The sequence below is a fragment of the Leucopleurus acutus genome (genome assembly GCF_964270905.1).
Source record: "Leucopleurus acutus genome assembly, chromosome: 5".
Classification (NCBI taxonomy): domain Eukaryota; kingdom Metazoa; phylum Chordata; class Mammalia; order Artiodactyla; family Delphinidae; genus Leucopleurus; species Leucopleurus acutus.
Genome location: NC_139147.1, coordinates 40124308 through 40140204, shown reverse-complemented (window position 1 = coordinate 40140204; position 15897 = coordinate 40124308). Strand labels below are relative to the sequence as shown.

The window sequence follows — 15897 nt, the reverse complement described above, 5'->3', positions numbered from 1 at the left end:
TTTTGTAGCTGCAAAACCCTATTCATGTAGAGTAATGGCATCAAAGGAGAAAGTCATCACAGGTCTCTTTTCAGATCTGCACATACACTATTTTAACATGGGAGTGTCTGAAATAGGGGTACATGTTTAAATTGGGCCCACTGGGATCAGGCTAGAAGTGTCGCTACTGGGCTAGTAAGGAATGCACATGTGGCCAAGGGCAGGCTTCTCCTAAAGGCATTCATTACAAAGAATAAAATACACATCACTGTGCAGGTCAAATAACATAAAGCTCACAGGCTACTAGATTCCCCACTCTGGTCTACAAGGTCACTTATCTTTTAAAAAAAAAATTTAAATTTATTTTATTGAAGTATAGTTGATTTTCAATATTGTGTTAATTTCCTGAGCCCATTTCCACTATCCCTGCCATGACCAGGTGCTCCTCTCAGAGCACAGAGTACAGTCTGTGCAACACAGTCATGTGACAGATGGTCATTTTATGTTTTCTAAGTTGCGTATTGACATTTTTGTACCACATTCTACTTCTCTGAGACTCAGCAATCTCCTCCATCCATGACTTTTACATCCAGTAATAGAATAGGACATAGGGCTGCATCCCTTTCAGTAACAGAGAAATTGCTATACTCCTCTACTCTCTTTCTACTGGCAAACTTTTGACTACAGCTGTTAAAGAAATCCTTTGGCCAAAAGTAGGAAATCAGGGAAATCAAGTTAAAAAAAAAAATCAGTATTTTCATTAAACTCAGTGTGTAAGAATCCTTGTTTCCTAATCTTAAGGGTCTAAAAGGAAATTTTATTTTTAGCAAAGGATAGTGTAACATTACAAATTTATAGTGACTGTTCATGAAAACTGCCACTAGAGCATTTTATAAATGTAGCCAAATCAGAATGACTCTACTTTTTCCTTTGGATCCCAAAGTCTTCTGTGGCATCCATTTTTGACTGAAATTTAAAAAATAAGCTCTAAGACCTATCTGTTTAAAAATGGTTATCCCCTGGAAGTTCTAGGAAAGAAACTGTCAGATAAATGTCATGTAAAACCACCAATTCTTAGACTTACTCCATTCACAAACATCAGTCTTGTATCAGCTGCTAATTCTTAAAAAGATAATTATTGCTAAAATGTAAGTAGCAGAGTTATCTAATTTTTCCTTCCAAGAAAGTAATAAAAATCAGTCTTTTGAAAAATTACCAGATATGCATAAAACTTTTAACTTTAGCAGAAACCAAAAATAGAGTTAAAGGAAAAAAAAAAGCATAACAGCGATAAACCTTTATTGGGATTTTTTTTTAACAAAATAATTTTAAAAACAAAACCCCTCACATGTAAACAAGAAAGTAAACAAGAAAGTTAGTTAGCATTATTATGTACATCCAAGAATCAAAACAAGTTCTGGGTTAACATTCCATAATCCAGTAAAATGTTTTGACCCATCAATGTTCAGGGTAACTGCATTTAATATTATCAATATCGGAATCTTATCTTTGAACATTATAAAATGGTTTATGGATTATAAACTGTAAAGTTTAGGTTTTTGTTTTTCCCACCAATCCATATGCCACATGTCTACTAGTCCTAAAATGTATTGATGTTGTCCACATTAGTCCAAAATATCCATTATCCGAAATTAACCAGGTTACAGCTATCTGATCTCCTCCAGAAGAGTTTTTATGGTGGGATGTGCTAGAACCCATATATGACAACATCATTTTTCAAAGCTAACCTAATTCTAAATTCTAACTAATCTGCCACTTCTTCACTTATTCTCACTTTCTATCCATACATTAAATACCATAGCAACTTTACCTTAAAAAATGCAGCTAATACATGAATACACATTCAGGCAGTAATTTCTGACAAAGTTATAGTTTATTTACCAAGAAAAAATGCTAATTTTTAAAATTTAGGCTGAGTACTGTCATAGTAGTGTTATTTAACTGAGAATGATGGCTTCAATTTAGAGGGTTCAGTGTACACATTAATACAGTTCAAAACTAAGGAGATTAAATTATAACTCATATGGAGAAAATCTAAGTTCTTGGAAGAAAGATCAAAATATATTGTTTTATTACTAAAAAATGTTATTAATTCAGTGTCTCTTTTTGCTAATTATATTTAATTCACTTTTATAAGCTTTACAAAAAAGAGCCTGGATAATTTTTGTAAAAGGCTTCAATTTGAGTTTAAAATGTAATTCTTTTCTGTCAGTTAAAATGATTTAAAGATGTGCACAATATGTTTGTGCTATTTAAGGCAGGTGCCAAGCACATTTTGAAAGGTAAGACACTTACCAACTAGAATGTTCTCCCAAAGGAAAAAAAAAGAAAAGAAAAGCTCATAACAGTTTTTGTTTAAGACAGATGTTTAAATAGCACTCTTCTTTTAGGTAATTTAAAAATAATTTGGCAGGTGAACCACCTATGGTCATAACACATATCGCTTACAAAGGACAAGTTAACAGATACAGAATTAATGATATACTTTTAATATTTTTACAGGTCTCTTTAAGCTGGTGCCTAGTGGCTTTAACAAGATTTGTATTCAGTGAAAAAGATTTAGAACATAAACTACGCTAAGTAATGAATATAATTTCTCTATGCCATGCAGAAGTCAACATTTACACATCATCACTCCTAAACAGTTTTAATTAAAATCCAAACTGTTCCCATTTTTGCATCATTGTCATTCTTTGGCAAAAGATTCAAAACAGCCATGGGTTAGGAAACAACTGTTTACTCATGGTCTTCATTTTTGCAAAATAAATGTGTTTTGTAAAAGGAAATCTGCACTGTGCCTGGTTTATACTAAATAATTATAATAGGCAAAATATAATGGCTTTTTTGATTAATCTACTCCTAAAGCTTTAAGTTGCCGTTCAATCTCTTCATCGGAGATTGTAGCCTTTGAAGTAGAGGCAGATGGTAAGCTTCGGGCTGCTGATGGAGCTTTGGCCATCTATATTAAAGAGAGAAAAAGAGAAAAAATGTGTATTATCAAACTTTTGGGATAGGACATAAAGGATGTGCTGCAAACCGGTGTAATTTACTTTTCAAACAAATATTAAAAATATACAACCTAACATAAAGGAAAACTTAAAACAATTAAGTGACACAAACGATAGAGAAAATATTTCCAACTGAGAGAATAAGACATTCATACCTTTCCAGAGATTTCAATTCCAATTTCATCAAGAACTTGATTCACAATATCTTGGCTTTCTTCTTCATCATCAGAGCCATCAAAGATGTCATCAAGTGTGTCATTGACTTGAGAGGAGGGGAGGAAACAAAGCAGTTACTTTCAAACAGATTTCAGGTTAGGTTTATATTTTTAGAAAAAGGCCCAACTATGTAATTTACACAGTACAAATAAAATTTATGAATAGATGGAGAAAAGTAAAGATCTTAGGTAGTTTACACTTAAGTAGAACAGAAAAAAAAATAAACAGTTTGTGATAAATGGAAAGGTAAATGATTATAAAGCTTCAAAGGGAAGAGAGTATATCCACCTGGGGGGAAGTAAAATGTGAGATGGTCCTTGAAGAACACACAGGATTTAACCAAACAGAGATAGCGTAGTGTGAGCAAAGACAATAGGGAATATATATAAGAAAGAGTAAGTTCCTCTGTTTATTTAAGATGTATAAATGGAAAATGGTTGAGAAGGAAAGAATCAAAGCAACTGGCCTGTGATCATTACTAACATGATCACCGGGAAATGCCCCCAGAGAAAGGAAGACAAATAACCTAGTCTGATCTCTCTGTAAGCACGCTGCAAATTGGGCTCCTGGTAAACAGACTAATATTTGCTAGCAAGAGAGTCCTTGTTTATGGAATGCTCCTAGCAGGCTGTTTTTGCTTTGGTATTGCTATAGCTACTATCTATGGGTTTATATCCATGATTCCCTAGAAAATAACATAAAAGGTAGGTGACCATCTGAGGTATAAATTTAATATATTTCCTAAAATGCTCTTTTCAACATGAGATGATAAGCAAACCTATTGGACACATCATGTCTTATGCTAGGTCAAAGAGCTTATGTCTGATATGGAAAGAAAAGATTTGGAGAGTCATTTGGGATGTCCACCACTCTCCTTGTTTTGCATGTGCATCTTAAGAGCCTGTATCCTTGACATTGCTACTAAAGCTTGATATTGGTTAAGATCTCTGATTTGTATGAGCACGGTTTGATAATTTAATTTTTTGTGTTAGTTTAATAGTATAAAGTCAATTGGAAAAAGCTAAACAGCTAAAGGCCAAGAAAGTGGAATATCATCTCCGAAGAAGTAAAATGAATGTTAAGACTTTAATTACAATCTCAATTCTTCCACTTAGTACCTGTGCAACTTTGGGGGAAGTCACTTTACCTCTCCGGGCCTCAGTATTCCACTGACAAAATAAAGGGGCTTGACCTGAAAATTGTTTCTGATTTATAATGTAGGATTTTATTTTGTAGTCAGAAAGAAGCCACTGTGGGAATATGATCAGCACACTCAGAGGTAAGCTTCTAGAAAAATAATTTAGCAGTGATACTCAGATTATAGTGAAGTAACAAGGGAGGTGGGGAGTCCAGGTCAGAGTTTATAAGGGCCTGAATGCAAAACGACTTGCAGAAAAAATGAAAGAAAAGGATGGAGGAGAAACACCAGAATGGTGTAATCAGGATGTAATAAAAATTTCCCAAAGATCTTGTTTCCAAAATCTAAATGTGAACAAGCGTTGGAGCAACACTGTACAATATAAATTCTAATTGGACAAAGACATGTCCATTTAAACCTTGAATTTATCTTTGGGTGAAAATACTAATGTTAAAATACCTTACTGAAAAAACAAGTAACCACCAATAACTACTATTCTTTCAGACTCACTTTCAAATTACTAAAACACAAACAAGAACTGTGACAGATACAAGTTTTAAGTACGAGCTTATTGATTCTCTTCATTATAGCTTAATGGAATAGTTAATCCCTCTGTTAAGATCTGCTCACACCTGTGCCACCACTGGAATCCACATAAACATATTAGATACCGTGATCATTATATAAATGACAATTCCCTCAGTCATTAAAAATTCACTAATGATGTCTTCGAAAAATTATATTTTTAAAAGTAAAGGTTCAAAGTAAAAACTAAAGTAAACAATTTTTGGAACTATCAAAGATACATGTACAGTATCATTAAACCTTAGAAGGAAAATAGATACTCTGAAATAGAATACTAGAACAAAGGTAAATTTAGTAATCCTAGTAATTTAATTAGATACTATTTTATTCAATAAATGCCATTAAATTAAAATGCTAGCAGATAAGCAGAACTAAACTGGCATATCCCGACATAGTTGTAAAACAATTAGAAAATATCTTTGCGAAATAATGATGCCAGCTTTGACATATCATACAAATAATGATTCAGTGTTGACCAGGGTGTTGTGAAGGGTCACTCATTTATTATCGGTGAAATAAAGATGGGTATAGTCCTTCTGGAAAAAGTCTGGCAGTATGAATCAAAAGCTTTATAAAAGTTAATACTCTAAGAACATTGAAGAAATTCAGACAAAGAAACATATTTATCAAAGGATTATCAAATACACTGAACATTTTAAAACAATCTTATTGACCAATGTTAAGAATGGTTCAATAAATTAGGGTATATTGATGTTACATAATATTAAAGCCATTAAAAAAAATAGACTTCAGAGAAAATTCAAGGTAATGAGTACATGTTTATGTTATACTACTGTTTTTTAAAGGCAAGGTAAGATTCAAAATTGTCCATGTTATATTATCTCATTTTATAAGATATAGAAAAATATAGGAAAGACATATACAATGTTAACCCTAACTATATCTGGGTGGTGTGATGATAAATTTTTTTTATAGCTTTGTTCATTTTATTCCTCATATTTCCACCACAGCCTGTAGTTTATACTCAAAAAGAAGGAAATTAAATATTAAATTTAGACTCTGGAAAGGGAAAAAGAAAAAAGAAAGAACTCCGTTATCTCTACTTCCAATATAAATAGATTTTCTATAGCATGAAATATATACATTAAATTTATATATAGATAGATATACATTATTCTATAGCATGAAAAAATAAAAATATATCTTCTATATATATTTATAGATCTTCTATAGTATGAAAGAATCAACACAACTCTTAAACTATCTAACTTATACCAGGAAGAATTATTTTATTCACAAGTTGGTTTTGGTCCTCTAATCAATAAAGTAAGACTGCTGAGGCCAATATGGCATAGAAATATGGCATCACATATTTTATATTTTTCCTTCAGTTAAATGTTAATAGAATTTTGAGCCTTATATAAAAATACAATGAAATTACAATATAGTCATCTATCTAGAAGGGAGCTGTATCATTTCTTTTCTCATCATTTGTGCCTTCGTGGATGAGAATATGAGGTTGCTAGTAAATAAACTTGCTAATTCAAAGAGAAAAACCTGTAAATTTCATTACAAGTTATTAAACTTACTCATTTCTTCAGTCATTTCCATTTTCATGTTTTCCTTCTGGAAATTCTGCATTGTTTGTAATGTCTTTTGTGGATCCATCTTCTTGTTAACTGCCTGCATTGTCTAAATATATGAAAAGATTCACGTTAGCTACATAATTATGAAAATTTTACTATGGAGTAAGTCCAAAGGGAGCACATCAATAAAAGGCAGGTTTCTTAAAGATATTCTACCATAATCAAACATAATAGCGTTAGTATTCTAGAAAAAAATTGAAATGCTCATTTGGAAACCATCTGCTTAACATCTATATAATAAAGACAACTGCGAAAAACCTCATCTGAACAGTAGGCAAAAAATTATATAATAAAAAACACTGGGGCTTCCCTGGTGGTGCAGTGGTTGAGAGTCCGCTTGCCGATGCAGGGGACACGGGTTCGTGCCCCGGGCCGGGAAGATCCCACATGCCGCGGAGTGGCTAGGCCCGTGAGCCATGGCCGCTGAGCCTGCGGGTCCGGAGGCTGTGCTCCGCAACGGGAGAGGCCCGCGTACCGCAAAAAAAAAACCACCACTGACAACATAAAATCCACTGCTACTCAAATGGGAAAACTACATTTGCCTATAATGTGGCAAGCAGGTAATGTCTAAATTAAAAAGAATTGTTTAATTTTTTCAAAAAATTTCAGAAGTTTTAATGTCTAAATTAAAGGATATACTAGCATACATATTTAACCTATTAATTCATTTTAAACCATGATTTCAAGAAATGTTCAAAACATTGAGTTTTGCAAAAATACGTGAAAAGAATTCTCTTACATTTTATATTCACAACTACTTTTGTTAAAAGAAATTAATGCCACCTAGTAAGGCCAAAATATTTTATATATTATTATTATATATGTGTCTGTGTATATATTATATGTGTGTATTATATGAAATATGTCAGTTTCAAAGATACAAAGCAAACACGGTCTTTTATGCATGCTGCAGCCAAAGTAATCTTTGCAAGTATGACACTGTACCCCCCAACCCCCACCAGCCCACACATACCTAACTCTCCAGTGGCTTTGCATTGCTTTTAGTATTAAAAGCCAAATTCCATAATTGACCTGTGATACCAAGCACCATCTGAACTCTGATTAACAAGCCAGTCTCATTCTACATCACTGTCCTCTAGACACACTGATCTAACATTTCCTTAAATGTGCTATGTTTCCTCCTGCCACAGGACCTTTGCATATACTGTCCCTCACCTGGAATGCTCTTCTTTATTTGCTTTCACTATCAATACTTCAGATTTCAGTTTACATACAACTTCCTTAGGGAAGTAGTCCCTGACACCCTAGGTTAGAACAGATACCCCTGTTAAATCCTACTCACTATAGATAAAATTTTATTTATTGGTGTAAATTACATTACTTTACTCGCAAATTACATTACTGTTACAAAAATATACTAAAAACAACAAGGATGCTGACAGTGATAATAGAGCAGCTAATGCCTATATATATTAGCTTTCTGTGTGCCAGGCACTGTTCTAAGCACTTTACATACAATATTTAAAGTTAATTGACATTTAAACCTAACAAGTCTTTATGTGCTAGGTATTACCATTTCCCCTCCATTACAAATGGAGAATGAAGGTATAGGAAGGTGAAATAGCTTGCTAAGGTCACATAGCTACCAAGTGAGATCTGAACCCAAATAATCTCACTCCAAAGCTTATGTTTTTAATCACTGCACTAAACTACATCTCAGATGGGCTGCCTTTTAAATAGACTTTAACCTATTACAGGTTAAGCCCTTGCCTGGTTTTGCTTTCCATTTCATCTCCATCACTTATTATAATTCCTACTTAGGGGACCTAAACAAATATTTCCTGAATTAATAAATTTCTGAGAAATTTAAGTGAAAACTAATTCATACATTGCTATATGGAAGGACCATATTAGGTACCTTTTCCTCCCCTGTCAGCTGCAGAAAATTGCAAAATGAGTAGTCTTCCTCCTCAACATTATTGAAACGTTATCCAGTCCAGGTGTGTGATCTTCAGATATGACCTTTTCCTCAAATTAGACAGACATTTAGTTCTGTCAATTTGGTAAAACCAAAAAAGGAGAAAAAAGTTTTTGCCTTTAACTGTGTTTTTCACTGTAAGATGACTAAGATTCCTAGAGATTAAAAACTAACAGAACGAAGGTATATTGAAATATTCTGTTTTTTTAAGGAACAGATGTGCCACTGTACATAAGATGGGCACATTCTATTTTCATGTGTTCTGCAGTCTAAAAGGCAATTATACTTGATCCTCATTATTTCTGGATTCCTTAGTTTTGAATTTGCCTACTCACTAAAATATATTTGTAACAAGTCAACACTTGCAGTACTTTTGTGCTCACTTGTGGACATGCGCAGAGCTGCAAAACATCTGAGTCACCCAACACACGTTTCCAGCTTTGTTCAAGCAAGGTGACACTCTGCCATCTTGACTCAGCACTAATACTGTAAATTAGTGTTTTCTTTGCGGTTTATTTTGTGCCTTTGGTTGGTTGAGGGTTAAAATGTACTGAAGTGTGGTCTAGCGTTTCTAAGTGCAAGAAGCCTGTGACGTGCCTTGGATCAAATGTGGAAAAATTGGAAAAAATACAAATGTGGAAAAAATACATTTGTTAGATAAGCTTTTTTCAGGCATGAGTTACAGTGCTACTGACCATGAGTTCAATGTTAATGATCAACTATGATAAGTAAGGTGTCTTTCAACAGAAACATATAAAACAGGGTTAGGTATAGACTGGTTGACAAAAATTGTGATCGAAGGCTCACAGGAACCTAAGCCTACATTTCCCCTAGGAGCAATGGTTTGATATTCCCTAATTCAGTATTCCTGACTTTATAGAACATAACTACTGCAAATAATGAGAATCAACTGTTATGTACTATTTTCCTAATATAAACCTGTACTTTCTCTCCTCTGTAACTTTTCTTCCTTTTGCTCTTCACATTCATATTCTTTCTTCCCTTTATTTAAAGCCTATTGATATTTAAGACGTAGGTCTTCTGCAAAGTCTTTCAGATCAAGTGTAATTGCCTTTTAAACTGCAGAACACATGGAAATAGAATGTGTCCATCTTATGTACAGTAAGTACTATTCAGGGATCTGTGCAGTTTACTGAAACCTAGCATAGACTGATGTATAGTGAGTTTCCTTGTCAGACACATCTTAACCTCCTCCCATCCCCGACTGAACTATATAAGATCTGTGAGGGCAGAGCCTTTGTCTGGAATTTCTGATTTCTCACAATTCTTAATATACATCAAACAGCTCATTACTTATTAAATGTCTGAAAGGCTCACAGTCCTTTAAGGTCTATAGTAAAAATACTAATTTTTTTAATGTAAAGACTGTAAGTTAAACTTAAGTTCCTGATAAAAATTAACTGATAAATTCTTCTCACGATACTGATGTGTCCTTCTGACACATTCATGAAAATGAATCAAGAGAAAATTATTATTCAAATTATTATACCAAAACTTACGGCATAATGAAATAAGGCCAAAAATCTTAAAATGATGTTTTAAGTCAATTTAAAAAATTTAGAAGCTATATATAATCTTGGAACAGTGGAACTGCCCTGGAACAAAAATTTTTATATTAAAACAAATCAATAAAAAAATCTAGAAATATTTATCTGGATTATGTAGTATTATAACTCATTTTATTAAAAATTAGAAAGATTCTGTAACACATATATATCAGAGGGTGCTTTAAATTTAATTTGAATCTAATCTGAATACTGACATTTAAATATCTCAGATAAAATCATAAAGCTATGGATATAAAGGTTCCCACTTACTTTTGCTGTAGTAGACATTGCTCCTGCCATCTTCATCTGGGAGTTCATCACTTTTGTTTGTGTGGACATAGACGTGACTTTTGAACTTACAGCAAAAGTTCTTGTTTTCTGTTTCCTTAGATGTACAAGCTGTTTGGCTAAAACTCTGCAAGCTTCTTTATTACCAATCTTGGCCATTTTCTTAATTTCTAATTCCTAAGAGCGGAAATAAAAAGAGGGGAACAAAATCATTAAGGGCAAGTCCTCAATGATTTAAGAAGAATAGACTGAACATATACAATATACCATTTCACCCTGATTATGTAAAAAGAAAGAGGCTAGTATAAAGTCACAGAAATAGTAATATGAGAAGGAAATTTATTCTACATGTTTACATGGAAAAGAGAGAACTAGTACCTTCATCCAGAAATACAAAACAAGTCTACAAAACAGTACTCACATAAAGCCCAGAAGAGAATTTAAAACTCAACCCAAAAGCAGGTAGGAAAAAAAGGAAAAAAAAAAAAAAATCAAACGAAGAGTTGGTAGGAGATAGCAAAATAGAAGACCACAGTGGTATATTTAAAGCTAGTAATATAGACAATTATGTTAGGTGAAAAGATCCATCTCCATCTCAAATAAAAGGCAGACTGTTATATTAGATAAGAACATAAAGGCAATTATATGCTATCTCAAGAAACCAAATTTAATTACCAAAACAAAGCTAAATAGAGCTAAGTAAAAGGATAGAAGAATATATTCTATATAAATACTTATTAAAATCTAGAAATTTGGAGTGGTTACATTAACCAGATCAAAAAAACTTAAGAAAAAGGAGTATTACCAGAATAAAAAGGGGCATTTCAATAATAATAAAGGAATTAATACATAAAGGTGTCAAAACAATCCTAAATGTGTACACACCTAAAACAGTACTTCCAAATTTATGAAGCAAAAACTGATAGAACTGAAAGGCATAACAGACAAATACATAACTAGGATGAGGGGTATCAACAGCTCCTTTCTTAAGTATATTGCTGTACTTGTTAGGACAAGTGGACAGAAAATCTGTAATGATACAGAAGATTTACAAAAACACTATCACCAACTTGACCTAAGCAACATTTACTAAAAGCTCCATCGCCAACAGCAGAATACTCACTCTTTGCAAGTGTACACTAAAAATAAAAATCACCAAAATATACCATATTCTGTAACAGAAAACAAGGCTCAACAAATATAAAAGGATTGAAATCATATGAGGTATGATCTCTAACTACAGTAAAATTAAACTAGAAAGCAGTAAGAAAAATATGAAAGGAAAAACAGAAGCAGATATCAAACAATGTGGTTTGAAATAAGTCATGGGTTAAAGAAAAAAATCAGAGGGGAAATGAGATAATATTTTAAATTAATAAAATGAAAATGCCCCATATCAAAACGTGTGAGCCGCAGTTAAAAAAAAATTCTTAGAAATGTATAGCATTAGAGCTTACATTAAAAAAATGAATATCTCGTCGGCTTCAAAATAGAGAAAGTAGAAAGAAGAGTAAATAAAACATAAAGTAAACAAAAGGAAGGAAATAATATAAACAAGAAATGTATGAACTAGGAAAGAAAAAATACAGAAAATTAATGAGATCAAAGGCTGTTTTTTTACAGGAAATTGATCAAATTGATAAACCATTAGCCAGTCAGAAGAGGGAAAAAAACCGAGACAGACAGAGAGAACACACAAACGATAAATATTGGGAATGTAAAGGGAGGCATCACTTTATATCCTAAAGATGTTAAAGAATAATAAAAAATATTATAAACACGATGTCACTACCTTTTAAAATTTAGTAGAAATGGACAAATTACTTGACAGATGCACACTACCAAATCTCATTCAGAAAGGTAGATAGCATGATCCATTCTATATCTATTTTCCAAAAATTGAAAATTTTAGTATTTAAAAATCTATCCACAAAGATAGATTTTTGTGTAGCTTAAAATCTATCCACAAAGAAAACTTCACTCCCAATGGCTTTACTGATGAAACCTATCAAACATTTAAGAAAGAAATACACAAACCCTTCCAGTAAATGAAACAGTAAGGCACACTTGCCAATTCATGCTTTAAGGTCAGCAGTACTCTGACGTCAAAACCACATAAAGACACTATACAAAAAGATAACTACAAATTAACAGCTTTTATGAACAGAGATGCTAATATTCTTATGAAAATTTCAGCAAATAGAAATAAAAGTATTTTTAAAAAATTCATCATTACCAATGAAGTTTATCCCAGTAGCAAAAGCTTGATTCAGCTTTGGAATTCAACTTTGGAATTCATCAATGATGTAATTCACTATACTAACAGACTAAAGAAGAACTACATAATCATCATCTCAACAGATGCAAAAAAAAAAAAAAAGCAGCACTTGACAAAATTAATTCCTGATAAAAACTCTCAACAAACTAGATACAAAAGGAACTTCCTCAACCTGAGAAAGGGCCTCTTCAAAAAGCCTACAGTTAATATCATACTTAATGATGAAAGACTGAATGTCTTCCCCTAAAATCAGTAAAAAGAGGTTATAAACCACTTTTAACATTGGAAGTCCTGGCCAGTGTAATAAGGTATTAAAAAAAAAAGCATTAAGATTGAAAAGGAAGATGAAAAATTTTATTTACACAGATGACATGACTGTCTATGTAGAAAGAGATAATAAAATAGAACAGAATCCACAAACAGGTTACTAGAATAAGTGAGTTTAGGAAGGTTACAGGATAAAAGATCAATATACAAAAAAATGAATGTATTTCTAAATACCAGCAACACAAAATCAGAAATCTGATGAAAGAAGCACAGGATCAGTATAATTACAAGTACAAATACTGCTGAGAAAAATTTTAATCTAAACAAATAGAGAGATATAGCATGCTCATGGGTTGAAAGATTAACATTGTTAAGATGCCAAATTGGTTCAATGTAATCCCAATCAAAATCTGATCCTTTTTTGTAGAAATTGACAAGTTTACTTTAAAGTTCATAGGGAAATACAAAGCACCTAAAATAGCCAAAACAATTTTAAAAAGAAGCACAAAACTTAAGGGTTAATGCTATACAACTTTAAGACTTAATTATTAAGTGTTAGTAATAACAGTGTGGTATTGGCTTAAAAATAGTTATATAGTAAAGCAATTATACTCTAATAAAGATGTTAAAAAAAAATAGTCATATAGGTCAATGGAATAGCATAGAGTCAAGAATGAGGCCCACGCGTATTTGAACAAATGATTTTCCGCAAAGATGACAAGATATTTGAACAGGGAAAGATGTCACCAACAAATGATGATGGAGCAACTGAATATCCAAATGCAAAACAAGAACCTCTACCCTTATCTGACAACACAGTAAAATTTAATTCAGTAAGATTCACAGTCCTAAATGTAAGAACTGAAATTATAATACTTCTAGAAGAAAATCTCAGAGAAAATATTAGTGACTTAGGGTTAAGCAAAGATTTCTTAGATAGGACACTAAAAGTACTAAATCACAGAAGAAAATAAATAAATAAATTTCACTTGATCAAAATAAAAATCTTCTGTTCCTCAAAAGACACTCTTAGGGAAATAAAGGACCAAGCCAAGAACTGGAAAAAATAACTGCAAAACATATATTCAATAAAGCACTTGCACTCAGAATATATAAAGAACGCTCACAACTAAATAATTAGAAAACTTGATGAAAAAAATAGGTAAAATATTTCAATAGACACTTTGGCAAAGAAAATATTTAAATGGTGAACAGGCACATGAAAAGATGCTGAACATCATTAGTGATTAGGGAAATGCAATTTAAAATGACAATCTACTAAACACCACTAGAATGGCTAAAATATGAAGACTGTAAACTCCAACTATTGGCTGGGATGTGAAACAATTTTATTCTCATATATAACTGGTGGGAACAGAAAATATTATAGTTATATATATACTCTCATATATAACTGGTGGGAACAACAACTTTGAAAAATTATTTAGCATTCGTATACAGTCAAACATACATTTAACCTGTGATCTACCAAGCAATCCCACCCCTAGGAAACATATGTTCAAACAAAGACTTCAACTGAATGTTTATAACAACCTTTATCAAAATAGCTGAAACCTGGATATAACCCAAATGTCCACTGGCTGGTGAATGGGATAGACAAACTGTGAAATGTCCACACAATGAAATAATATTCATCAATAAAAAGGAGTTAGTATTCATACATGTAACAACACTGATTAATCTCAAAATAATTATGAATGAAAGAAGCCATATAAAAATGAATTCACTTTATGATTCCATCTATATAAAATTCTAGGAAATGTAAACTAATCTACAATGACAGATCAGTGTTGCCTAACTATGGAGGGAAACAGGGAGGGATGGGTAGGAGGGACTACAAAGGGAAAAAGGAAACTTTTGGTGATGATGGATATGTTCATTATCTTGACTGTAGTAATGGTTTCATGAGTTAATACATATGTTAAAATGTATCAAATTGTATGCTTTAAAAATGTACAGTCAACTGCATGTCAAGTATACCTCAAACATGCTGGTTTTAAAAAATATTTTAAGCAACATACATTTAAAAGCATAACATAAAAATACAGAAAGATAGCCAATCTATTAAAAAAGTACATTTATTATCACAGACCCAATAACAGTTAAAATATCAAGTAAGACACCTATGAGTTAACATAATTATTTTCTTGTAACACTCTCTTGTTTTCTAGGACTATTTTATCTTTGCTGTTAACTGACAAGAAGGTGGCTGCTTTAAGCAATATTTCTTCCTAGGCATTCATGTCTTTCACAAACTGAAGAATATAATCAGCAGAATACACAATACACAGAATCCTGATAAAAGTCAGCAGAATGACACAGTAAACAAAGGTAAGCAGAAATTGCAGGAAGACGTTAAACGTCATTTCTTAGTAAAGTAAATCACTTACCACCTGTCGTGTCTTTTTCCTAGTTAGCTAATTATTCCAACACTGATTTCTAAATTTGTTTGAAAAGTTAAACTGAAATTTAATGTTTTACTTACCAGCTGTTTTTCTTGTTTCTCTAAAGCTGCTCGATCTCTGATTATAGCCCTCTGTGTACCTCGTAACTCTCGATTCTGTTCCTTTATTACATCTAAGAGAACCACAAAAGAAACCTAAATGTATGAGCTGTAAAATCTTCTTCAATACCATTTAAAATACTGGACTCAGAAACCTCAATTAAAAAAAAACAAAAAAACCTTAAATTACAAGATGTTAATTTTTTTTGTTTCAATTCAATATACTAAAAATTAATCAAATGTTAAAACAAATAATAAATATCGATTATATAAAAAAGTACAGAAGTGCAAATATGCTATAGTTTAGCTAAAAGTATATATAAATCACAGTAAAATACTCCCTTAGAGAACTGATTATTATACAATGTTTTATATGGCATATATATATATATGTCATATGCATACACACATGCACACACACACACACACACACGTGCACACACACACTCTTCTCATCTCTCCTTACTCCAGTATTACAT

The 15897-nt window shown here is 32.2% G+C and overlaps 1 protein-coding gene across 1 annotated transcript in view; it reads right to left on the bottom strand.

Annotated features, from left to right (window-relative positions):
* Positions 1–1261: 1261 nt before the first annotated feature.
* The window catches only part of CHMP2B (charged multivesicular body protein 2B), a 29960-nt gene continuing 15324 nt past the window's right edge, over positions 1262–15897 (bottom strand). The window contains exons 2-6 of the mRNA XM_082839515.1: positions 15401–15492; positions 10332–10526; positions 6498–6600; positions 3164–3270; positions 1262–2959 (exon numbers count right to left, since the gene is read on the bottom strand). Coding sequence (XP_082695641.1) covers positions 2849–2959; positions 3164–3270; positions 6498–6600; positions 10332–10526; positions 15401–15492 — 608 coding nt within the window. The 3' untranslated portion in view covers positions 1262–2848. The remainder of the gene's footprint in view (positions 2960–3163; positions 3271–6497; positions 6601–10331; positions 10527–15400; positions 15493–15897) is intronic.